Raw genomic sequence first — 25,377 nt, 5'->3', positions numbered from 1 at the left:
ATTGGGTTTGATCAACACCAACACCCCATAATATTTTTAGTTAAATATTTCTTAGGGACAATTTGTGGACTTATTTTTTTCCTTTGGAATTGGCCATACTTTACTGTTTCTTTATAGGCATCATGCTTTCTTTATATTTCTAGAGAAAATTATATATACTTTTATTGTTAAGTGTTTTGCTTTTGCCTGATTGAATGTTAAATGCACCACATGTGTGTCTGGTGCCTGCAGAGGCAAGAAGAAGTAATCAGATCTCCTGGAACTAGAGTGTCCCAGTGAGGGTCACTATTGCTGTGAGGAAACACCATGACCAAAGCAACTCGGGGAGGAAAGGGTTGATTTAGCTTCTGCTTCCACACCATTGTTCATCACTGAAGGAAGTCAGGACAGGGTCATACCGGGTACATGCCTGGAGTTAGGAGCTGATACAAAGGTCAGAAGGGATGCTGCTGACTGACTTGCTCCTCACGGCTTGCTCAGCTTGCCTTCTTATAGAACCCAGGAGCACCAGCCCAGGGGTAGCCCCACCCACCATATCTTCCTATATCAATCTTTAATTAGAAAGTGTCCTACAGACTTGCTTACTGCACAATCTTTTTTTTTCTTTAATTATTTTAAATTTATTTTTATGTACATGAATGCTCTATCTGTATGTACACCTGTGTGGCAGAAAAGGGAATCAGATCTTATTATAGATGGTTGTGAGCCACCATGTGGTTTCTGGGACTTGAACTCTGACCTCTGGAAAAGCAGTCAGTGCTCTTAACTGCCGAGCCATCTCCCTAGCCCCTTACTGCGCAATCTTATGGAAGCATTTTCTTAATTGAGGCTCCCTTCTTTCCAGTCTTTCTAGCTTGTGTCAAGGAGACATGAAATCATCACACAGACTTATAGACAGTTATATAAGGTGCCATGTGCTGGGACCTGAACCTGGGCCCTCTCCAAGAGCAGCAAGTGCTCTTGAAACCACTGAGCCATCTCCCCAGCCCAGTTTTAATCTTTTTGGCTGATTGGTTCACAAATTAATTCTCTCTGTGCTGGATTTGAGGATGAACTTAGCAAAAAATTTTTCCTGGGTCTTTTGGGAACTTGCCTCCTCCCTGAATATACACAGTAGATGTCTACTTTCCATACAAGCAGTTGCTTTGGAATGTACTAATCTTTATTTCCAAATAGAGTAAAATGGAAACATATAGATACTATTCTCTTAAAAATTCCTAAAAATTCTGTCAAAATACAGAGTTAAACAATGGTGGCTAGGCTGTGTTTACACCTCAGTGATGAAAACAAACAATAAGGTGCATGCTTATACAAGGCCCTGGGTCAGTCCCCAACCGTGAAAAATAAAAACTAGAAGAAAGAGTACTCATTTTCTGGCTGCTTTGGTCCGTCACATCCTGGTGGTCATGATGCACTGAAAATTATGAAACCAAGATAAGTATTTCCAAAATAAGAATTCAAAGAAACAATCACAGTATTATATGTTCAACGATGGGTAGAAGAGACACATGGAGGAAACTAAAGTGGAACTGAACATTACAAACCATCTATGTAACATGCACATAGGGACTGACGGTTCATACAGTAACCACAGAGTACACACTCTTCTTAAGCACTCATGAGAGTCACCAGGGTAGACAACATGCTAGTCCACAAAACAAGCCTCAATGTATTTTAAGTCCACATGAAGAATCTTCTCTCAGTATAAAAAGATGAAGTTAGAAATCAAGAAGAAACTTCACAAACATGTAGAAAAATTTCACAAACATGTAGAAAAAAATGGGTGAGAGAAAAAAGCCAAAGGGAATTATAAATTTCTCAGAAGTAAAAATAGCATACATACTAACGTTTATAAGATGTTGCTATGACAATCATCAGAGGTAAATTTAGTTGTAAGTCTACATTTTAAAATGTAGACTTCAGAGGTGGGTTAGGTGGAATAGAAGGTGCATATTTGTAATCCCAGTACTGGAAAGGCAGAGACAGGAGGATTACAAATTCAAGGCTAAGCTCTGGCTAAATAGTAAGATTAAGGCCAATCTGGACTAGACCTTGTTTCAAAATTCAAAAACACAATAAAAGAAGCAAACCAACAATAACAAAACACTCAGATCTATAACCTAAACCTTACACTTCAAGGATCTACAAAATGTGTTTGTGTGTGTGTGTGTGTGTGTGTGTGTATATATATATATATATACATACATATACATACATATACATACAAGCAAACCAGGCATGATGGTGAATGGCTTTAATCCCAGCACTTGGGATGCAGAGGTGGATCTCTGTGAGTTTGAGGCCAGCCTGGTTTACACAGTGAGTTCTAGGGCAGCCAGGCAGGCTATAATAGAAACCCTGTCTCAAAACAAGCCAAAGAACCAAAGCTAACACAAAAATTAAAAAAAAAAAAAAATTAAAAGGAGCAAGGGGAAAAAAATTAACAAAAATTCTGAAAAAGGCCAACAAAACTGACAAACCTTTAGCCAGACTAATGAAGAAAAGAGACAATATACAAATAACTATAATAAGAAATGCAACTAGGGATATATTACCATCAACATTATAAATGTTTTTTTAAAGAAAGACTATTGTAATAATTATATATCAAAATTAGAGAGCAAAAAAGAAAAGGACACATTTCTTGAAACAATAAATAACCTAAACTGGTTCAAGAAGAAAAGATAACCTATACCAAGTGAAGAGACTGTCTTAGCAATCAAAATTTCCCAACAAGGAAAGTCTCATACACCACACAGTCTTATCAGTGAGTTCTAGGAAATATTTAAAGAAAGAGGATACAGGCTTTTTTCCTAAAAAGTTTGCAAAAATTTGAGGAATCAATGCTTCCTAAAATATTGTGTACATCCAGCACTGCTGAGAGGAAAACCGACAAATGCATTCTAGCTAAATAAAAATGTAGCTCAGTACCCTTGAAGAGTAGATAGAAAATTACCAACAAGACATAAACATATTAAGTCCAAGAGTATATTAAAAGAATTTTACCATGACCAAGTAGGATTCAGCCTAATGAAGGACACAAAGTGGTTCAACAGAATAAATGAAAGGAATATGTTGGTAAGAGTACAAGGAGTGGGGTAACATGGTCATCTCAGCTGATGCAGAGCTGATGCTGTTCGAGACTGCATGTTGCAGAAAGTTTGGAATTGGCAGAAAATTCCTCAACATGATAAAGGTATTTATAAAGAATTCATAGTGAAACATATATATGCAATATAAAGCCAAAAAACATTACTCTTCGAATCAGGAATAAAACAAGGATGTCCTCTTCGATTTTACTGTTACTACCCCTGTTCAACACTATTAAAACTGTTTGCCCTATTAGAAAAAATAAAAGCATCCTGTTGGAAAAGAAGTAAATGGTTTTTGTTCATAGACTATACCAACATGTAATAGAAAAATAAAAAAAAAGGCCACAAGAGGGCCTACCCATATAAATAAATGAATTGTAAGGGTGATGCAAACACATTTTCAAAAAGCACCGAAAAGCCATAGGTCGAATTCCTCATACTAAATTCAAATGGAAGTGAAAAAGCACTGCTTTTTAAAAAATGTTTTAGACACTAGCAATAAGCACTATGAAATGAAAATTGAGGCAGATCCTGATAAAAATGTGTGAATGATCCAAGAATGCAGAAAACTAAGAAGACATTTCTGAAAACAATATAAAAGACCTGAAGAGGCGTCTTGTGTTTATGGTCAGGAAGACATAAAAACAACAACAACGACAACAAAACCCCAAAAAACCAAAAAACAAAAAACCAGGTAGTGGTGGCGCACGACTTTAATTAATCCCAGCACTTGGGAGGCAGAGGCAGGAGGATTTCTGAGTTCGAGGCCAGCCTAGTCTACAGAGTGAGTTCCAGGACAGCCAGGGCTACACAGAGAAACCCTGTTTCTAAAAACCAAAATAACAAACAAACAAACAAACAAAAAAAAACGTTACAAAGACCATTTCCCAAGAAATGGCAGTCAATCCTCAAATCAATACAAAAGAATGGCCGAAGATGTAGCTCACTAGTACAGTATTTGCGTGAAAAGGTCTAGGTCTATTTCCTGATACTAAATTCAAAGTATCAGGTGAATGAAAGTGAAAAACATCTTGAAGAACCAAAACAGTCTTCAATAAAGGTGGAGGACTCATAATAAATGCCAAACTGCCTGCAAAGGCACAATTATTAAAGCAGTATGGTACTAGCACAAGGATAAACATAGATCACTGTAGTGTACGCGCAGCCCGGTAGGAAACTCAAAGTGAACTGATTTCCAAAAAGTCCACTCAATGGGAAAAAAGTCCCTCTTTTCAACAGATATTATGGAAAATGGATATCCACAAAATAATGCAAGGCGTTAAAGTAGGAATAGCTAGCAGTGGTTATACAACAGTGTACAATGCCACCTAGTCTTAAGCTTAGTAAAAGATTAAATTGATAATTATTTCTATGTTTCCCATAAAAACGCCACCAAACGGTAAATAAAATAAATGGAGAGAACGCAATAATTAAGTGGATTTGCAAAGCAAAGAGAATTCAGCACGGTTTCCAGATTTACTCACTGGGAAGAGGATCTGTATGATTTCATTCTTTCACCAACCAAGAACTATAGCTGGGTAGGCCTGGGCGTGAACTTGTCACAGAAAGGCACACTAAAAACACTGGACAACAGGAAATCGGTCTAAGTGGCTGGCTCTGGTGCTCAAGAGAGGTATTCAGGTTAACAACAGATTTGTGAACGGCTAGGGTAGCCAAAGATAATGAAGGCAAGAGATTGACCTGGGAACACATAAGGAACATCTCCTAAGAAACACCAGTATCCACAAGGGAGGGGACCCAACAGCTTTCTGCATTCCAGGCTCCCACGCAGCGAGTCCACATCCCTGGGCGGGAGGGACTTACCACGGCTTGCTCGCAGACAGGCTGCTCAGGCCCATGCAGGCAAAGGTCGGCGGGAGCCCTTCGTGACTGCAGCTGCGAAGAACAGAGCTCGTGCCCTCCTACCACGGAAGAACCGCAGCTGCAGCGTTCACAGTGCAGACCCTCGGCGGCCCGATTCCCTGGCCTCGCCCCGCGCTCCGCCCACAACGCGGAAGGTCCCTCTCGGGCCCCCCCCCCCCCCCCCCCCCCGTCGTCCTCCGAGCATTCCGATTGGCGGAGATGACCATGGGACCTGGAAGTTGTCTTTGTCCGGCCAGGGCTGCCCTTCCGGTTCCGTTGGGTCCCCCTTTGGCTCAGGTTGCCTGCCCCTCCCCCTTCCCGAAGCCCCGAGGGGCCGGAGCTCCAGGTTTTGCCAGATCTAGATGGAGGCCTTCCCCCCAGGTCTGTAAGTTCGGAGGCCACCCGAGAGCCGGGCTAGGGTGCGGGGTCTCTGGAAATGGAGCCCCCGTGGGGACCTGGACCGGCCGCATCCTGCTCTGGGATGGGAGCCAAGGAGCTGGTCTAGGCCCCCGGACTCTTGAGCCATTGGACTGGCCCATGCTACATCCCACCTTCTTACCCTTTTCGAATCTGCAGTGCGGAGTCTCAGGATGCCCCAGGGACCGCCTCCTGGGACCCTCTACTTAGGGCCCTGTAGCTGGCCAGGAAGCCAGACCCTGGCATTTTGTAAAAAGTGCTGCAGTTGAGGCCGGCAGAAAACTGAACGGCGGGAGCTAGCCAAGGCAAGGCCTTCAGTGCCAACGGCGAGACTACTACTGTAAGTGCCAGGTTTTGATGGGTTTTACCCTTGCTCAGCCGCGGTTTACAGCACCTTTTGAATTACTGGTGCTATGCTGTGCATTGGAGGTTCGTCAAATATCCAGTGTTCATCTCAAGTTGGAAGCGATATATATGAACAAATTGATGCTCGTAAGAGGGTGGAGGGTATGTAACAGGTTACTTTCATCAACTGCTCTAAGGACAGTTGCTGGGAAGCCTGTAGAAAGAGAGTGGCCTCTAAATCCCACCTCTTGATAAAGAGAACATGTGAACGTACTTTTTTTCTGGAAGAAAAGTTGTGGTACTGAGAAGTTACAGACTATGTATGAGAAGAAGGAATAGGGACGGGGAGGTTCCGTTGGATAAGTAAAGTGAAATACAGATAGTGAAAGGTTTAACTAATCCTAAAGGAGATGGGTTATTTGTATATTTTTTGAAGCTCTTTGAGCATGAAACTGATATGGTCAGATTTGTACTGCAGAAAGTAATTTTGTTCCCCTGGGAAGCCTATAGAATAGAAATAGCTGACTTCGGGTTCTCTTAGCTAAAATCTACGTACTTATATTTGAGATTATTTTGAAAAAGTGATGATGTCCTGTGAGATGCAATAAAATCTAAAGTAGAGTTATGGTGCTGTTACAAGAAAGGAGGCAAGTGTTAATGAGTCATAGATAATTATACGTTAAAAGAGAAGAAAAAATAAGTCTTAGAATTTGGGCAGTTGACATTTGAAGACAGTAATGCCACAATCTGAAATAAAACCACAAAGAATCACAAATTCAGTGTTGGTGTTGGAATTTATGTCTAGAGGGAATGCAAATATGGAGGTCAGCCAGACTAAGCCCTGTGCTTTGTGGGCCATGAGAAGAGTTGGCATCACAGAGGGAGCTCTGAAGAAGAAAGTTATCTGAAGGACGGTGGCTACATTAATGAAGCAGGAACTCAAAGTGGAGCCAACAGTAAGCGGTAGAAAAGAACACAGGAGAAAAGTTTGAAGCAAATCTATAGGGTCTTTTTATTTTTTTGTTAACAGGACTGGTAAAAAGCAATTTTAGTAGATGAGGTCATGAAATATAAAATATCAGAGGTCTCAATTGGTTCGATATTAAATTGGAGAAACATGAAAGATTTGTTTATTTCCTGAACACATGTTTAAAGAGCACATATGTTATGCTCTTAATGTTAGGCACCGTTCTAAGCTCTTTTGAAAATGAACTAATGGGCTGGAAAGATGACTCAATAGTTATACCTCTTGCAGAAGACCTGGGTTCAGTTCTCAGTGCTCACATGGTGTCTCACAACCATCATAATTCCAGCTCCACGGATCTCATGCCTTTTGACCTCCATGCACCGGGCATGCGAGTGAGGCACATTCAGGCAAACACTTATAAAACAATTAAGTTTCCTTTAATGATGAGCGTATTTAATTTTCCTTAGCAGCCCAGTTTATCATTGGTTGAAAAGAATTCCGAAATAGACTGGATAAGCAGTTGACCGTGGCCATAACCCTGAGTAAGTGGCTGAGCAGATCTCTAACCATAGAAATACAGTTCCAGAGTCCATGCTGTACTCACCATACTGTGTTGTGACTAGATGGGAGTCAAGGAGTGGGACAGTGTAAGGAACAGTTGGCTTCTGATTATAAAGGAGACCTGCGAGGATAGTGAGGGTGAGAGGAGGTAAGTGATGAGTTTATGTTACATTGTATATATGTTGTTTCTTTCTTTTGTCCTAAGGTCCTCTTCCAACTGCAAACTTAGCTGTACTTCTTGTACTCTAATGTTTTCATTTACAGTCTACTTACCATTGCAAAGAGGTTTCTTCTACAGCTTTAGCTGTGTTTCTAAGCCAGCTACCCTGGTGCCAGGAAGGCTTTTTTGATGGGATTTAATGAGCAGCCTTCTGATCACCCCCTCCAGTATCTCTAGGTTAACTGAATGAAATACAAAGATATCCAGCCACTCAAGCCAAATATTTTACAGTTATTTTGACCATTTCTCACTTGTTCTTTACCTTGATGAGCGAGCAAGATCATGAGTTAACTGGTTCTTTGTCTTAGGTTTTTTTTTTTTTTTTTTTTTTTTTTTTATTTATATAGTCACAATCTCATCTTTTCTGTTGTGATCTGTTAAAATGATGGCATTGTAAAAGGTCACTCACTTAGCCATTCCCTATGTATTTATCTTCAAATTGCTGAGTTTTGGCTAGTGCAAGAGCAAAGTATCATCATCATTTTTAAATATTAAATACATAGAACAGTTTTTCCTAGTATATTAATTTGAGATTAAACTTGGTTAAATTTAGTAACGAGGATGGAGACTTAGGAATTGTTGCCATAGGGAAGAAATGAAACTAAGAAAAGAGCCGGGCTTTTCTGTGGGATTAAATCTTGAAGAAGCATAGCAACAAACCAAAACCAGACCTCTTAGGACCTTTGTATAATTTAGCTATGCTTCAGAAACAAACCAGAAAAATAATGGTTTAAAAAAATAGATGAGAAACTTAAGGCTGAGGAGATGGCTCCGTGGCTAACAGCACTTGCTTCTTTTGCTGAGTCCTGGAGTTTGGTTCCCAGCACCCGTATCCTGCGGTTTACAATTACCTGTAATTCCAGCTCCAGGGAATGCCTTTTGGCGTCCATCGACACCTGTATGTACATATCTATACTTGCAGACAGACACACTACATATTAATAAAAACAAAGTAAGTCCTTAAAAAATCAAAACAAAACCCAAGATCAGTAATAATAGGAGAAAGGCATGCGATGGAGTCAACAATAAATGTTCTTGTAGTAGTGTTAGTCAGTACATAAGCGCCTTGTCATTGTAGTCCTCTGTGGTTAACAGAAATTTAGTTTTAATTTGTACTTTTTGTGTTTAGATATAAATATTTTGCTGAAGTATAACTATAAGACACAAAAGTCTAGAGTCTACAGATCATAATATAATGTTCCATTATTTCACATATTGATTCACAATTTCAGCTCTAACAATTAGCATTTTCTTTCTTTTTTCTTGTTTTTGTTTTTTGCTTTTTGTTTCTGGTTTTTTGAGTCAGGATTTTTCTCTGTAGCTCTGGCTGTTCTGGAACACCAGTGTGGCTTCAAACTCACAGAGATCCATCTGCCTCTGCCTCCTAAGTGCTGGAATTGAAGGTGTATGCCACTACTACCCAGCTAGCAGCATTTTCTGTCTTTCTTTCTCCCTTTTTAAAATTAATTTATTTATTTTCTATGAATACACTGTAGCTGTCTTCAGACACACTAGAAGAGGGCATTAGACCCATTTCAGTTGGTTGTGAGCCTCCATGTGGTTGCAGAGAATTAAACTCAGGACCTCTAGAAGAACAGTCAGTGCTCTTAACCACTGAGCCATCTCTACAGCCCTGTCTCTTTTAATTTAACCATATTACTTATATTCTCTCACTTTCATTTTTCTATAGGCAAAGTATGGGTAATACCAACATATCAGTAGAGATTTTTAGGACTATGTAGATTAATTTAGATAAAGCATCTAGCAGTATATTTGGAATAGGACTCGAATTTAGCAGAAATTAGGTATCATTTTGTAAAAGGAATTAGTCCTATTAGATGATTATTATATTTTTATATTGTTTGTTTGGGTTGTGTGCACATGCATTTACTTTTATATTACATATTGTGCAAATAGATGTGGTGGAATTAGACCTAGGATTCCACACATGATAAGTACACAGGCTACTACTGAGCAATTAATTATTTAATAGAATTCTTTCTTTTTTTAAAAAACGTCATTGCAAATTTGGTCCTACATGATCTGAAGAGTTCTCAAGATCTTTAAAAAGATAATTTTGATATTGAAAATCATCTTTATTAAAGGCCATTAATTTCACAGTGAATATAAAGAGTCACTGCAATGCTGTGTTTTGTTTAATGAGTTGTATAAAGTGTAATAAACAGTTGATCCTTGTCCTCAAATAAGTAATGACCTCTTGGGAAAGAAGACTAATGACAGGAAATAACTGATGGCTAAAGTGTGTAAGCTAGGACTGGATTATTAAAGGGATAATTGAGCTGATATTATTATTATTATTATTACATTAAAGGGATAAATGGGCTGATATTATTATTATTATATTATTAAAGGGATAATCGGGCTGATATTATTATTATATTATTAAAGGGATAAGTGGGCTGATAGGAATTAGGAAAAGTTTCCTAAAGTTAACAACAAATGTCCCTAACTTGTTTAGACTGATGTAGAAAAAAAAAAAAGCAGGCTTTTTCTTGAGACAGCTCTTCTGCTGCTCATGTTGATAAGTTTCTGGAGAACTCATGAATGGGATGCAAGTGAACCTGAACTCTAGTTCATCTGTAGAGAAACAGGGACAAGTTTCCAAACGGAATACATTTGTCACACAACATTCTGAGTGCTACCTCACTCTAGCTGAAGACAATGTTCGCCTTTGACTATGACTAGGAAAATACTGGTCAGCTTCGTGAATTCAAGATCAGATCAGCTCTGAAAAAAGAATGACACTTTTGTTTGGGTACTTGACATAACGGTCATTTTTATTATTTCTGGCTAAACTGGAACATTCAACATTCACTGTTGGAGTTACAGAATGAATATTTTAAAGCTACTGCCACTAAAACTGTCCAGTGGTAATAGAGTTTGACTACTTCAAAATACTGATAATATTCCCAATGCTTGAAACTTATTGATTTCTCTGCCACATCCACTTTGCCTTTAGAATGCCACACTTTGTGATTATTAACGTGCACGTGCCCCACGTTCCTAAAGGTTACTTCTTTCTGTAGCATTCAGCTAAACTATGAGATTTAAGATGTTTTTGTTGAGGTAGGATCTCACTCTGTAGCTCAGGCTGGCTGTAACTTGAATTCTAACCCTCCAGCCTCCGAGTGTTCTATGCATAGGTTTGTGCTTTCAGGCCTGACTTGAGGTTTTGTTTTTGTTTTTAATGTTCTCATTCCCAGTTATCAGGGTCTCTGAAATACCTTTCACTATTTTTTGCTTGTTTATCAATACTGTTTTCATTCCTTTCTAGGCCCTTGTGGCCCCAAACTTGTAATGACTCCATAGCCATTAATCTGCTCTAAGTAACAAGGTTATTTTTGTTGTGAACCTAACACTGTAGGCTCATCTACTGCATACTGAGCCTTCCTGTGTGTTTGGTGTGGTATTAGGTGTTAATAGTCTGCACCAGTTTGAATAGAAGAGAAATAGGATGTGGATGGTGCCGCCTAATGCCAGGGAATTTGTAGTTTGGACAGGAAGGAAGTATTTGATGAAGCAGTGTGAGTGTTATATAGAAGTACTGTGCTGAGGGCCCTAGAGGCAACTCTTTTCTCTAAGTGGACAGACAAGGGCTGGCTAGAATGCAGTGTTCTAGAGTAGTGTAATATGTGACAAGCTTAGAGCAAGTAGATACATTGTGTACTCATCATAGAGGATTAAGAATAACATCTGGACTCTTGACATCAGGAACTGATACTCTAAAAAATTAAGATTATGAATTTTGTGCTTCAGAATCTAGATGTGATGCCAGGCATAATGATGCACACATGCCTTTAATCTCAGCACTCAGGAGGCAGAGGCAGATGGATTTCTGTGAGTTCTAGACCAGTCTGGTATACAGAGTGAGTCCCAGGACAGCTGGGGCTACATAGACCTTGCCTCAAAAAAACAAAAACAAAAAAAACAAATATAGATTTGATCAGGAAAAGCTTGTTGTCTTACTTGACTATGAGGAAGGGACTATTGAGTACACAAAATTCAAGCTGGATTTTCTAACACACCTAGTTTATAGAACTGTTTCTCAAAGACAGAATTGACATACCTATTGACCTGATAGAAGGCGGATTTATAAAAAGAGAATACTGGTTACTTTTAGTGGTTAGTAGACTGAAATTATGGTGTTGGTGTGGCTAATTCATCCTTCCTATTTTTAACAGTGTTGTAGATTGAACCCAGGGCTTTACATGTGGTGAGGCAAATTATCTACTACTAAGCTATATATGTCCTCAATCCTATGCACAGGCACTTCTGTGTTGACTGTATTATAACATTATTTACCTTTATTAGTTTTAGTTAATTGATTTATAACCAAGAGGCTAGCTTAGCATTTTTGAAATGTACTGTTTGAGAGAAGAGGAGCTAGAAGCCAAGGAGAACATTTAGGAATCAATTCTAGTAGTCCACATGACAAAAACTGACAGACACATAGGGGTAAGAGGGAAGGAACAATCTAATAAGTATTGAATCTGTTGTGCCTTATTCCACTCATACCCCCACAGATTGGGTCATTGTTTTATTCTCCATTTATAAAGAAATATTTCTTATAAGAGAGTTTAGATTTATCAATAATGCACAGGATAAAGAATTGTGTGTTTTGTCAGTGACCAAAACTGTCTCTTTAAATCTGTTACTTTTATCACAGAAATGGTTATATAAATAAATTTATACCAGCAAAGGGGGATGGCTCTCAGTAAGCAATATCCCTGTAGACTCTTTAAAATAGAAAGCAAGGGGCTGGAGAGAGAAAGCTTAGTGTTTAAGAACACTTGCTGTTTTTCCAGAGAACTCTAGTTCTATTCCCAGTGTCCCTATATCCACCTCTAACTCCAGTTCCATTTTATCTGACACCCTCTTCTGGCCTCTGGGGATACACATATGGCACACAGATGTACATTCAGGCAAAACAGCCATACGCATACATACATACATACATACATACATACATAATACATACATAAAAACAAACAAAATAATAATAATAGGAAAGAAAGGAAAACAAAGCAGTTGTTTCAGGGAAAAGTAGGTGAAACATGTTTTATGCAAAAGAAATAATGTCTTCATGTTACTTGGGTTTGATATTTTCTCTTGACTAGAATTCTCATTTGATAGTGAAACAGACTTTTCGGACTAACTCGAGCATTGCTCTTGTGTTAAGTGTATTCAGAGATTGAGCGAATGCCCAGTTACTTACAGTTCTATATATCTACTCCTTGGGTACAGTTGATACCTGATAATGGTAAGAAATAACTCTTAACAACCATTGAAAGCTGTTATCATAGTTTTTGGAGACATATAAAACAAGCATGACAACACATTTGGTTTTGAAAGGTAAATCCAGGTTTTTAAATTGTTTAAATTTTTTTACATTCCACCTTTTTTACATTTCTGTCCTTTAGGTCTGCCAAAATGTCTGAAAGATCAGATCTCCTTCACTTCAAGTTTGAAAATTATGGAGATTCAATGTTACAAAAAATGAACAAATTAAGAGAAGAGAATAAATTTTGTGATGTTACAGTTCTCATAGATGATGTTGAGGTGCAGGGGCATAAAATTGTTTTTGCTGCAGGTTCCCCTTTCTTAAGAGACCAATTTTTACTGAATGATTCCCGAGAGGTGAAAATCTCCATATTACAGAGTTCTGAAGTGGGGAAACAATTGCTCTTATCCTGTTATAGTGGTGTGCTGGAATTCCCTGAGATGGAACTGGTAAATTACTTGACTGCTGCGAGTTTTCTTCAGATGAGCCACATTGTAGAACGGTGCACACAGGCGCTGTGGAAGTTTATAAAGCCAAAACAACCAATGGATAGTAAAGAGGGATCTGAACCACAGAGTGCTTCTCCCCAGTCGAAAGAACAGCAGGGAGATGCCAGAGGCTCTCCAAAACAGGACTTACCTTGTATTCATCCATCTGAAGACAGTATGGATATGGAGGACAGTGATATTCAGATTGTTAAGGTAGAATCTATTGGGGATGTATCAGAGGATAGAAGTAAAAAAGATCAGAACCAATACATTTCTTCTGAAACCACTGCTTTACATTCATCAGAGCCCCAGCACTCCCTGATAAACTCAACTGTGGAAAACAGAGTTAATGAACTAGACCAGAGCCATCTCCACAATTACGCCCTCTCTTATACAGGCAATGATGACATCATCATGACCTCAAAAGATGTCTTTGGGCCTAATATTCGAGGTGTAGACAAAGGCTTACAGTGGCATCACCAGTGCCCAAAGTGTACCAGGGTATTCCGTCACCTGGAGAACTACGCCAACCATTTAAAGATGCACAAACTCTTTATGTGTCTACTCTGCGGCAAGACTTTCACTCAGAAAGGCAATCTTCATCGACACATGCGTGTCCATGCCGGAATTAAACCTTTCCAGTGTAAAATCTGTGGGAAAACCTTTTCTCAGAAGTGTTCCTTACAGGACCATCTTAACCTTCACAGTGGAGATAAGCCCCATAAATGTAACTATTGTGACATGGTTTTTGCACATAAGCCAGTTTTGAGGAAACACCTCAAACAGCTGCATGGCAAAAACAGCTTTGATAATGCCAATGAGAGGAGTGTGCAAGACCTCACAGTGGATTTTGACTCTTTTGCGTGTACAACAGTCACAGACTCTAACTGTCAGCCACAACCTGATGCAACACAGGTCCTGGATGCAGGTAAACTGACCCAAGCTGTCCTCAGCTTACGAAGTGACAGTACATGTGTGAATTGAACAGGGCTTAGTGCTCACGGCCAGAGCTGGCAGTATGGCAATAGTCAACTTGGTAGTTTCTTCGACAAAGCCTCCAAGCAGGTGGTAGTGAGTTGAAGTACTAGCAGACCAGGTGACTCCCACTTGTGGTGGCTTTGCTTTCCTTTGGCCCTCTCCTGGTTCTTTTTTGAGTTATTTAACCTGTGATGTCTGTTTTCCTTTTCTAAGGAATAATTCCATTTGTCTACCTAGTGGTGATATATGTCTTAGACTGGCACTATTTTAAATTTTTTACCAAGCACATTCTGAAGGTACCAACAAATAATATTATCTACTTCCTACTAATAAACTGTCTTTAGTAAAGTTAATATTTTTCCTTGGGGGAAAAATGAGGCTGGGATAGGAGGTGATACTGCTGTTGACCTACATATGTGATAGAGTTTCTGTTTGTCTACTGTGATTCATCCAAGGCTGATGAGTGAATCTGCTTCCTGCCATTTGACTTTTTTGGAGCTGCTGTGGAAAAGTATGTGGGTTTGTACTTTAAACACTAAATGCCCATTGAGATTTCCTTAAAACCCAGAGTACAATTTTTTCCAGCAACTTCTGCAGACAAAAAGGGCCTGCTGTGGGGAGGATAATCAGTAAATGATAGAAATATAATAAAACAAGAGTGGGCATATGGAAGGTTTCCTAAATATTATGACCTAACAGCAGGCCATCTGCTTACTTACATACGTATCCTTTTGTAATTGGAAATGCTTTAGGCACACTCAAGTGAGCTAAAGAATGATGGACTGTGCTGGAGTCTAAACAATGTGTCAGTTTATGCATGAGAGAGGTGTGCTTGGTTATAACTTGTCCAGTATAGAGTTTATGTCTCTGGTCTTTCCTTTTCACTTGTACCATCACCTTGGAAGTCGATGAAAAAAATTAAATGGGATACAGAGGAACTACCAGAATTTCTGCATTTACATAGTCTTAAAAGTACACAATATACTATCTACTTTTGCTACCGTTGATAGTTGATCTTGAAGGATGGAAAAAAAAAACAATTCTTTATCCTGAAGTAAATTTTAGACATTAGTTTGAGCCTCCCTCTTACCCAAGGGTTACAGTGAAGTGATAGGGTTGCTAGAGATCTTAGAAACTCTCAAAAGATTGCTTATACTATCTGTTTTTTTCAAAAGGGGCAGTTAGAGTCAAACAGGTACCCTGGCCACCATTGGCCCAAAATATGAGTGATTAGCCCAATATATCTCTTCCACTATACCTTGGCTTTAAGGATGGTTAACAGAAAGGTTCCAGTTTGCTTTCACTATTGTATAACCATCCCTTTTGGTTTTCAGAGACAGCCAAGAATTCACCATCAAAATATCACAGAAGGACTTGTGAGAATTACTTTTTAAGATTTATTTTATTTTGGTGGCTTGTGTCTGTAATCTCAGAATTTACAAAGCTACAGGGGTGTTGCCTGGGCTGTAGAGTGAGACCCTCTTTCAAAAGACCTAAATAAATATAATTATTTTATGGTAGTGTTGGAAGTCAAACCCAATGTCTCATAGGCACTAGACAAGCACTGTACCACCTAGGTACAGCCCTAACCTGTTCATTGTTTTTAGCTAGATGAATATTATACTATTTCTCAATGACCGACTGGTTTGACTATTAACAGAAGGGCAAGTTAGAATAATGTGAAAATGATCCAAATATGAAAATAATTTTATCTGAGAAATTTATTTTCACCAGACTTTTGTTTTTATTTTTAAGCCATGAGAGTATGTGGACAAATAATCCAAAAATTAAAATTAATTTATATAGACATAATTTGATATATTTACACATGGCTCAGAATTGAGGTATAATTTCTACTAACTATTTAAGTACAGTCAGCTAATATGACTGCTAGGTACTTTATGTCCAACACAACTCAATGTGTGGCCTAGTAATGCCTCCCAGCAGTCCAGATTTTGTATGATTCATCCAAAGACCGCCAATTCTGTGCAACAATGGGACTCCACTCTTCTCCTGTTTTAAATATTTTCTCTGAACATCATTTGAAGATGGTGAGCTCCATTCATTTACTCTTGTTCAGTTACTGTTAGTTTGAAGACTAAGAATGGCATGGGTTCAAATAATACTGGTCTCTGGTTGGTTGGAGGCTATTTCTTGATTTATTTTAGTCACTCAGAAGGCTTTTTTTCTTTTTATTTGCCCCCCTTTTTTTTAAATGTTGGAGAGTTTGAACCCAAGGCCTCATGCATGTTAAGCATATACTCTAGCACTGAGCTACTCCCACAGCCTCAAGAAATATTAATAACCAACTGGAATTTCCAGGTACTGTTATATTCTGAGGATAGGAAGGTAAGATTGATATGGTCCCTGTTCTTATAGGGCTGGCTTACAGTGTCAAGTGATTTTAGTGAGATGAGGTCTCAAATTTATATTCTAATAAGAATAAAATTGTTTTGTTTTCTTCCATCATTTGAAGCAGTGGTTCTCAGCCTGTGGGTGTGGCCCCTTTGGGGAGGGAGGGGAGTCAAGTGACTCTTCACAGAGGTTCCTAAGACCATAGGGATTTTTTTGTTTACATTACAATTTATTTACATTAGAATCCATAACAGTAGTAAAAATGCAATTATGAAATAATGAAAATAATTTTATGGTTGGGATCACCACAGCATGAGGAACTGTATTAAAGGATCTCACAATATTAGGAAGGCTGAGAACCACTGACTTAAACGTCATCTTAGGGTTTTCTGTTAGTAACATTTTTTCGTTGTAAGTGTAGACCACTTACCTAATTTGTGATCTCTTCCATTTCTTGGCTGGAGAGTTCTTATTTTTGTGTGAGATATTTAATTTCAGTGGGACTTAGGTTCTTTGCTTACGTGTTTCTCAGATTTTAAAGCAAAGAGAAGGCACATAGTTTATTGGGGAAGAAGGCTTTTCACACTAGTGATTCTGAGGGGCGGGGCAGAGGTGAACCTTTTCACACTAGTGATTCTGAGGGGCGGGGCAGAGGTGAACCTTAGTTACTCAACATTTGGTTTGATTTGCTTGTTTTGGTTCGTTGGGATTTTTTTTTTTTTAAAGCAGGATCTTACTCTGTAGCCTTTGCTGCCTCTGCCTCCCTCAAGTGCTGGGATCACAGGTATATGCTACCTTGCCAGCCTCAGTGTTTGTGTTGTATGGATTCCTAGGAAAACCTCAAAAGGAAGAGGACTCTCTTTACTGTAGCTTGTTTTTTTTTTTTAATTACTGTTATTTATTTATTATTTAATATGAAAACAAGCTCCAAACTGAAGTGGCTCTGAGGTAATTCAGGTGTGATTTCGCATTAGTGTAGAAGATGTGTAAGTGAAGGGTGAGTAATGTCACCATTTCTAAAATACTGTCCTAAACAACTTAGAACATTTTATTTCAGCTCATGAATGGCTGTTCGAAATCTGTTGTATGTTAGACATACTTTGAACTACCTCTTTACTTAATGGGGAAGTTTCCTTAATAAAAGTTTAACAATTAACCTGTGGTGTCATTGACTTATTTTTCTACTCTCTTCCCTCCTTATTTCTCAGTTGTTTGAATTTAAATTCTTTAAAACACATCTTAAGGAGGGCAAGGGGCTGAAATGCAGCTCAACAGTATTGTTTCTGTAGGCCCACGCTTTGTTTCAGGCAGCAGGCACAAAATAATCACCAACCATCCCTACACTTCACAAATAGTGACTTTCAATGATCACTGAGAACGGTAAATACTGTGGTAAATAATCCCCCTCCCATGGTGTAGCATATATTTTGATGTGGGTATGTAAGTGCGCTTTTGAAGATAAACCATTTCCAACTGGATTCCAACTAATTGAGGTGCAACTTAGAAATAATGTGTAATCAGTATAAACTGGTATTGAAGTGTTTTGTAAAAAGGCCGACCAGCCAAGATGTCTGTCCCCTTGAGGAATCACCCCCGTGAGACAGGCCTAGTACAAAAGGAAGTTTATTGAGGGAAGTGAAGGGCACCTGGGAAGGGGGTAGAGGCAGACAGAGAAGGCTAGAAAGAGGAAGAGGCCTGCGGGGAGATGAGAGAGAGACAGAGAGAGCGAGAGACAGAGAGAGAGAGAGACAGAGAGAGAGAGCGAGAGCGAGAGAGAGAGAGAGAGAGAGAGAGAGGCTGGTACCTGTGGTACCTGGCAGGTGGCTATGCAAACTGTTGCTAGGTAGCTGTTGGGCGGAGCCTAGAGGAATCGCTGACAAAGGGTAATCGGGAAGGAAGGCAATACTTTACTTTCATAAAATTCTGTTTAATTCCCATCACACAAAGAGAAGAATCCTTTAGGGGTAGGCTGTCTAAAGCAGCAGGGTGGAGAGGATGCCATTGCAAACGAGGCAAAGAGTGGTGGAGCAGTGTCCAGAGGCTGGGGCGAGGTCCTGACGGGACGTAGAGCCCAGCTACCAAACAGAGCCCCGAGGTCCTTTCCTTCGGCTCTGCCCCTCAACTCTGGCGGTTCCGGCCTTGGGCGTTCTTCACTCACAGCCACCAGCTTCACCCCGGGGCGAGAACGGCCGGAAAAGACCCGGCTCGCTGGCATTTAGACGTTTTTCTGTCTTTCCTGCAGCGGAAAAACTGAGGAAGAAAGAGCATCTCAGGATGTTCTTCCGGGGCGTCCAGGCACTCTCCGCCAAGAATAAAGCTGGTTGACTCCGGAAGCGTTTCCTTCCAGGCTAAGTTCATCTTCCGGCCTGGGCTGCCGTTGCCGCGGAAGCCTCAAAGCCAGGTCTGCTAGTCGGTAAGTGAAAGTGACGGAGACGTGGCGGGATTGAGGCTGGAGGACGACGCGGTGTGGGAGTCCACCCCGCTGTGGCCTCCGCCCCTGCCTGGCGCCGCGCCCGCCTGTCCCGTCGGCCGGATTTCGGAAGGCTCGACCTGGGCACCGTGTGCCTCTGTGGAGGGAGTTGGCAGGCGGGCGGTCTGGGATTCCTGTCAGCTCCCCCTGCTATGTGGGCCCCTGTGCCCACTGGGTGAACACCGAATCGGGAGGAAGAGATTCCCTGGGAGAGGAGGAGTCACGTTAGTCTCTGGTTTGGGCTCAAGAGAGCTAAAGCACAAGTTGGGAAATGGAGCTGGAAGCATGATAGATAGGCAAATGGATGCTCCCGTGTTTTATCTGTACAGTGATGAACAATTTCATATTAAAGAGCTGGGTGTATGAAAAATGGACCAAGATCAATCTATAAAAGGTGGGTTAGGGTGAAATCCTAAAGGAGTTTGAATTCTTTTTAAGAACTAAAGGCTGTCTATGAGTGGGGGAGATATCTCGTTGGTTGATTTAAACATAAGAGCGTTTTTTTCTCTTCTCCTCCCTATTTTTAATCATAATGTTAATTCATATGGGAATTTTAAAAGATAATTCAGAATATTTAGAGTGCATTGCTAGGAGTCATTACAGTGGCCAAGACTGGGGACTAGCAATAGTAGTGGGACAATTGGAAAATTGTGTTTTCTAACTTTTCTACCGATTACTGGTATATAAAAACTTAACGTACCATGATACAGAAATGCATTATGAGTTTCTGGATTATAGATGGTGATTGAGGAACAGTTGCACACCTAGCACTCAAAATTTGGATCTTCATTTTTCTCAATACATGCTGAGAAGTGGGGGGCTCTGTACCATAAAACATTGCCTATCCTATATCAATGCTTGTGCTCTGTTTTACATAGATTGTGACCATGGCTGCTGAGTCTGATGTTCTACACTTCCAGTTTGAACAGCAAGGCGATGTGGTCCTACAGAAAATGAATCTCTTGAGACAGCAGAATTTATTTTGCGATGTATCCATTTATATTAACGATACTGAGTTCCAGGGTCACAAGGTGATTCTGGCTGCTTGCTCCACTTTCATGAGAGATCAGTTTTTACTCACACAGTCAAAACATGTCCGCATCACCATTCTGCAGAGTGCAGAAGTTGGCAGGAAGCTGCTGTTGTCCTGCTATACTGGGGCGCTTGAAGTGAAAAGGAAAGAGCTACTGAAATACTTGACTGCTGCCAGCTACCTTCAGATGGTTCACATTGTAGAGAAATGCACGGAAGCGTTGTCAAAGTATTTGGAGATTGATCTTTCTATGAAAAATAACCAACACACTGACTTGTGTCAGTCTTCAGATACAGATGTTAAGAATGAAGAAGAAAATTCTGATAAAGACTGTGAGATCATTGAAATTTCAGAAGATAGTCCTGTAAACCTAGATTTCCATGTCAAAGAGGAGGAAAGCAATGCATTGCAATCTGCTGCAGAGACACTGACATCAGAGCGAAGGGGAATGCAGTCACCAGAGCTCTGTACAGTAGATGGTGGCTTTAAAGAGAATGAAATTTGTATCCTCCATGTAGAATCCATCAGTACAGATGATGTAGAAAATGGGCAGTTTTCACAGCCTTGTACCTCATCCAAAACAGGCATGTATTTCCCTGAAACCCAGCATTCGTTGATCAATTCTACAGTTGAGAACAGAGTGACAGAAGTTCCTGGAAATACACATCAAGGGTTGTTTTCTGAGAATTCTGATGGAAGTCATGGTACAGTAAGTGAGATTCAGAATCTGGATGAGAACATTTCCTTGAGGCACCAGTGCCCCAGGTGTCCAAGGGGCTTTCTTCATGTAGAAAACTATCTTCGCCACCTTAAGATGCATAAACTCTTTTTGTGCTTGCAGTGTGGGAAAACATTTACACAGAAGAAAAATCTTAACCGTCACATTCGAGGACACATGGGTATACGGCCCTTTCAGTGTACTGTGTGTCTGAAGACCTTTACTGCTAAAAGCACACTTCAGGACCACTTGAACATACACAGTGGGGACCGGCCATATAAATGCCATTGTTGTGATATGGATTTCAAACACAAATCTGCTCTCAAAAAACACTTAACCTCTGTTCATGGCAGGAGCAGTGGTGAAAAATTATCTAGGCCTGATCTCAAACGGCAGAATCTACTGTAATCAAATCAATGACTTTTGAAGTAAACAGAATCACTTCGTTAGACACATCTGTTTATAAAAATGCAGCATTTGTATCATTTATTTTTGTTCTTACATGTTATTCATTCTGAACTGCTAATAATTCCAAAGTTGTGAGTGGTGTGATTAGGTTGATTTGACTCTACATTGTCTCAAACATTATGTAGTCGTCCTCTGTTCAGCAGTAATTGCAGATTCTGATTTGTAGTTTTTAGATAAGTGATTTAATGTTCAACTATATAGAACTTTAATGAGGTAAGATGAAAAATAGATTTAAAAGCAGAGTGTTGCACATTGCTATTAATATTGGAAGCAGATAGGACTAGCAACTTTCTTTTTAAAATTTTAACCAGTGTTCTTGAATTATAACCAGAATCCCAAGGTACTTTCTTAAACTAAAGGAGCACAATTCAGATTCGCAAGGGGCCAGCAGAATGTCTTTAGAACTGTATAACTTAAATGTCCAAAAGAATATGTAATTAGACCCTTTTCCTGATTATATATGACATAGTTGGATTAAGAACTCTGTGGCCAATGTAAGCATTTTCATGGCATAGATTGGCTAGTTACTTTTCTTAAATATTCCACTTTCATCAAAGACATTGTTATATTGTTTACTAAGGGTTTCTTTTTGGGGGGGTTCACATGCACTAAAATTGAGTGTAATTACATTTCTAGAGTTTAATACATATCTAATTGTCTGCAAATGGGACACAGAATAGTTCCATCACCTTCCAGACTTCCCTCATGCTACTCTGTGTAGTCTACCCCTTATAATTCTAATTCTACTAAGAGTTCCTCATGGATATAATTTGTCCTAATCTGTGGTGATATAAAACTGGAATCTTACGTTCTCTTTTGATATTTTTTAAACTAAAATAATGCAGTTGAGCTTGACATATATGTATATTAGCAACTCATTACTTTCTTATGTCTCTTATTTTACTTTTGACATGATTTGTGTAGCCCAGGCTGGCCTTGAATTTGCTTTGATTCTTGAGCACTGAGATTATGTCTGGGCCCTGTTTTTGTTTTGAATTGCTTTTATATGCATTTTCTTTTCAAGCAGTCATCAGGTTAATAGTTTACTTTTCAAAAGCTACGAGAGTTATAATGTCTCATTTGTATGAATATCTGTACATTGAAAACTTTTGCCCTTACAATGAAGAGCAAAATTTACTGGCGAGCAAATCACTTTCCCTGACCATAGGAAGAACTAAACTTACATTCAAACTATCCTATTTCTCTACATAACTTAGCTCTGTGTAGAGTTTCTACTGTATTTAAGTTTTACTGACTCTTTTCTGTATTTTAACATGTAATATTCTTTGTACTATATAAGAGGTTTGTGAAAATCATGTAGATGTTATATATAATTTTTATGATACTTTTGTGGGAATAATGCTACATTGAATTTTTAACTCTGGGAGAGACCTTAAAGAATATAAGTCTCACAGTTACTTCATAACCCAAGTCACTAATTAATGACATTGAGCAGGTCACCTGTCCTTCAACTTTTCTTAATTTTATATAAAATAACTTTGATCTTCATTATTTGTAGAAATATTTCTAAGTCTAAATTTCTACAAATTTATATTCTTTGTGTGAATAGAGGAGACATTTATGTCTTTACAAACACTGCAATTTGAGTACTCTCTTGGAAGCAGAACTTTTTTAAGGTAGACACTTTGTCCCACCGGAGAATGGACTTGTTCAGTGACTAAGTTCCTTTCTTACATAACTTAAAGAATGGCCAGTTATAGTTGTGAACGTATTTCCCGCAGAAAAACAGTTTGTTATTGAAGTGCTTCCCTTATTTTTGCTTCCTGAATTAAATTTTGGAAGGGAGGGCTAGGGATGGGTGGAGAGGGTAAACTATAGTAAACAATGGATTTTTTTAGGAAGTGGTATCTACTATACTGGGTGTTTGGAACATTTTGATTGAATGTGTTTTAAGTTTTATTTGTGCCTTGTAAGATTGCTGTAAAATCAAAATTTGTGATCACTTTGAAAGTTTTGCTTGTGGGGAGGGTGTTTAATAAAGTGGTTGTTATTTATATTATTTATTTCCATTATGCGGAAAGATTGATCCTAGGAGCTGGGCAAAGTGTACATGCCTGTAATTCTAGCACGTGTGAGATAGGGGCAAGAGATTCAGTTCAGGGCCAGCCTTTCTTATATATAGCTAAGTTTGAGGCCAGCCTTATTGTCATACAGAAGACATTGTTTTGGGAAAAACAAAACAAAGATGTAAAACAAAAAAAAAGCATTCCTGGAAGAGTATCCATTTGCATGACATTTCTGAAAAATTCAGCAAAGTAGAATCTGTAAAGATATGCAGGTATGACAAAGTGAAGTGTAGCATCTATTCATTTTAAATATTTAGCTGTTTGTTTATAATATGACAGGAAAGCAGTATGTTTGGGTTGAACCTCGTATGTACTGCATTTATATGTGTAAAAGATTTTAAAAGGTAGTTGTTACTTTGTTGTAGAGAACAATCCTCTTTTCATTGGATGTAATTATGTTTGTATGGAACAATAAACTGGCGGTGGGAATGGAGAACTTTGGGCTTGTGTATTTCTATGAATTTTAAAGGAACCATTTTCTCTTTAGTAATACTGTGTTTTGTAATTGTGTGGGGTATGTGTCTGTATGATTTATTATTATATTTTTAGTTATGTGTATGTGTGTGGGCATATGCTTGCTAGCAGCTTCAGACCCCTCCAGGAGCTGCAGCTACAGGCAGCTGTGAGCTGGGAATTGCACTCAGTTGCTGTGCAAGGGTAGTCAGCCACATTCACCACCTGGCACATTTCTGTTATTTTCAACTGGACAGTGATGAGTAGAACTACCTACTGGGTTTATATCTGTCCTAAAAGTTAGGTAAGCAAAGAATGTCAACTGTCTTACAGCTTGTATTTTAGTGGAGGCAGACAATTGGTGAGATTTTGAAATTAATTTAGAAAAATAATGCCAGGGATTAAAAAAGGGTAGGGAAAGCTGGATCTTGGAGATAGATACCTGAGATCACGGCCAGCCTGGTATACCGAGTGATTTCAGGGCAGCCAAGACTATCCAGGTTTTTTGAGCCCTGTCTTAAAAAAAAATGAGATAGGGAAAACATGTGATTGTTACTTTTAATGTGGCTCTCCGTGTTTGGGGAATGTTTCCTGTTTGAAATGGAAAAGTATATCAAATGGAAGTAGAATGGAAGATGCACACAGTAGGTTAGGGAACATGTATATATAAAATTACTCATTACTGTCCAGTTGAAAATAACAGAAATATGCCAGCGGTGGTGCTGCATGCCTTTGAGCCTAGCCCTCCAGAGGCAGAGGCAGTTGGATCTCTGAGTTGCAGGAGGCCTGATGTTAGAGTGAGTTCCAGGGAGGGAAGCCAGGGCTACCCAAGAAACCCCGTCTTGAAGCAAAAACAAAGAGAAAATACTAAAATATACACCTGATTGTAGGGAAAGTTTCTTTTTTGATTAGCTTAATTGGATGAAATTATGAATAATGAGTGAAAGTATAGCTGGTGGGGCTTCCAGGTGGTGGTGGTACAGGCCTTTAATCCCAGCAGTCAGATCTCTGAGGCCAGCCTGGTCTACAGAGCTAGTTCCAGGATAGCCAAGGCTAAGTACATACACCAGAAAACGGAACAAACAACAAAAGGTGGGGCCAATAGGTCTTTCACAAACAAAAAGTTTCAAAAAAAAAAAAAAACAAAACTGATTTTGTCACACTTGCCAGAAGCTTTGTGTCCCTGGAGTTGCAGCTTGCCAGAAGTTTTGTGTTCCTGGAGTTGCAGCTGTAAGCGGCCATGAGCTGCACTACTGAGGTTATGGGGTGTGTGCGTATACAAATATTAGGGAGTCGGGCGAATTCTCGCTGTGCAGGCCAGTCTATGATTCTACCTCAGCCTTTCAATTGCTGGGTTCACAGGGATGCACCAACACATCCGGATTATAACTCAGATATATTTAAAGCCTCATTAGAGAAATTTCTTTTCCATATTCTACTTTATATACAGATATTATCATGGATGTTCTTGAAAATTTTGTTTCACATTTAGTTGCACATCAATAACAAAGGATACACAGTATCAACCTTTTAGGATTACTTTGATAAGTCATAAAATTA

At 39.2% G+C, this 25,377-nt stretch overlaps 3 protein-coding genes across 6 annotated transcripts in view; 2 read left to right on the top strand and 1 right to left on the bottom strand.

Moving 5' to 3' along the window:
* Window positions 1–5,098, bottom strand: part of Rabgap1 (RAB GTPase activating protein 1) — a 122,518-nt gene extending 117,420 nt beyond the window's left edge. The window contains exon 1 of the mRNA XM_052182397.1: window positions 4,917–5,098. The gene's annotated coding sequence lies outside the window, so the exon portion shown is untranslated. The remainder of the gene's footprint in view (window positions 1–4,916) is intronic.
* A 150-nt stretch (window positions 5,099–5,248) lies between these two features.
* Window positions 5,249–17,316, top strand: Zbtb26 (zinc finger and BTB domain containing 26). Of its 2 annotated transcripts, none has more exons than XM_052182381.1 (2): window positions 5,249–5,336; window positions 12,907–17,316. In XM_052182381.1, exon 2 carries the CDS (start codon window positions 12,917–12,919, stop codon window positions 14,237–14,239), a length of 1,323 nt encoding a protein of 440 aa, XP_052038341.1. In that variant the 5' UTR covers window positions 5,249–5,336; window positions 12,907–12,916; the 3' UTR covers window positions 14,240–17,316. The 2 variants fall into 2 exon arrangements, with proteins under 2 accessions (XP_052038341.1, XP_052038340.1); XM_052182380.1 differs by lacking the exon at window positions 5,249–5,336 and adding an exon at window positions 5,624–5,712.
* Zbtb6 (zinc finger and BTB domain containing 6) lies at window positions 5,275–23,800 on the top strand. 3 transcript variants are annotated; one of them, XM_052182383.1, is made up of 3 exons: window positions 5,275–5,336; window positions 18,831–19,001; window positions 19,937–23,800. In XM_052182383.1, the coding sequence occupies exon 3, from the start codon at window positions 19,946–19,948 to the stop codon at window positions 21,215–21,217; it is 1,272 nt and encodes a 423-aa protein (XP_052038343.1). In that variant the 5' UTR covers window positions 5,275–5,336; window positions 18,831–19,001; window positions 19,937–19,945; the 3' UTR covers window positions 21,218–23,800. The 3 variants fall into 3 exon arrangements, with proteins under 3 accessions (XP_052038343.1, XP_052038342.1, XP_052038344.1); XM_052182382.1 differs by lacking the exon at window positions 5,275–5,336 and adding an exon at window positions 5,630–5,712; XM_052182384.1 differs by lacking the exons at window positions 5,275–5,336; window positions 18,831–19,001 and adding an exon at window positions 19,011–19,452.
* The last annotated feature ends 1,577 nt before the right edge of the window (window positions 23,801–25,377 follow it).

This window comes from Apodemus sylvaticus, chromosome 5 (genome assembly GCF_947179515.1).
Source record: "Apodemus sylvaticus chromosome 5, mApoSyl1.1, whole genome shotgun sequence".
NCBI classification, from domain to species: domain Eukaryota; kingdom Metazoa; phylum Chordata; class Mammalia; order Rodentia; family Muridae; genus Apodemus; species Apodemus sylvaticus.
This window is presented reverse-complemented; position numbering and strand designations above follow the sequence as displayed.